The 831-nt window shown below is 32.3% G+C and overlaps 1 protein-coding gene across 1 annotated transcript in view; it reads right to left on the bottom strand.

The window, feature by feature from the left end:
• Positions 1–368: 368 nt before the first annotated feature.
• The window catches only part of LOC119594543 (UPF0488 protein C8orf33 homolog), a gene marked incomplete at its 5' end in the record, with an annotated part of 9,598 nt that continues 9,135 nt past the window's right edge, over positions 369–831 (bottom strand). Inside the window, 1 exon segment of the mRNA XM_037943574.1 lies at positions 369–697. Coding sequence (XP_037799502.1) covers positions 396–697 — 302 coding nt within the window. The 3' untranslated portion in view covers positions 369–395.

Raw genomic sequence — 831 nt, forward strand, 5'->3', positions numbered from 1 at the left:
CTTTTTTATGAAAATAGGTTCACCATATCAATTATATTCAGAAGCACATGTTCATGATCTGACTCTTCTTTTACAGAACAAAATGTTATTTCCATTCCCTTGTACAGTCTATCAATATATATATTTCTTATTTCAGTAATGTATCAAAAATAACTTGATTTTGAGGTATTCGCTGTACTGTTTTTTATGTGTAAGTATATGAATAGCATGACTATTATTCCCAACATCAGTATTACTTATGATATACACCACATTTATGAACCAACGGATTATAGAACACGATACTGATTGTAATTAATAATCATATAAAACTATATAAAATACTGAGAGAACTTGGGCAATGAATGGGAATGAATAAAAGAAATACAGAGAATAATTATACTTTATTATCACAGCTACTCTGACATCGAAAAGTTAAACCTAAACTCGTTTCCCGTCGATTTGAACTTGAAGGTATCTGCAGGCTTTGGCAGTACCTCAAGATTTTCTTTTTCATCAACAACTGCTACAGAAGTACTGAGCTTGGCACCACTTTCCTCTTGCTGAGACTCAGAAATTCCTGCTTCTTTTGCCTTTTCTCCATTGGAATTGACTTCTGTTTTATCAGCGGCTGTTTGCTGACCATCTTTTCTCGTTGATTTTTTCACACATTTTGACTGCTTTGGGACAGTAATATTTGCATTCATTTTGGGTTTTTCTGTGGAAAAGAAAAATATGAAAAGAATATGAAAAATATAATCATTGAATCGTTCAAGAAACTGGAAATTTAGTTTGAGCACTGTGAAAATGTCTTCATTAGTATATATGAGACAACAAACAACAGGCAACAGC

This window comes from Penaeus monodon, chromosome 34, assembly GCF_015228065.2.
Source record: "Penaeus monodon isolate SGIC_2016 chromosome 34, NSTDA_Pmon_1, whole genome shotgun sequence".
NCBI classification, from domain to species: domain Eukaryota; kingdom Metazoa; phylum Arthropoda; class Malacostraca; order Decapoda; family Penaeidae; genus Penaeus; species Penaeus monodon.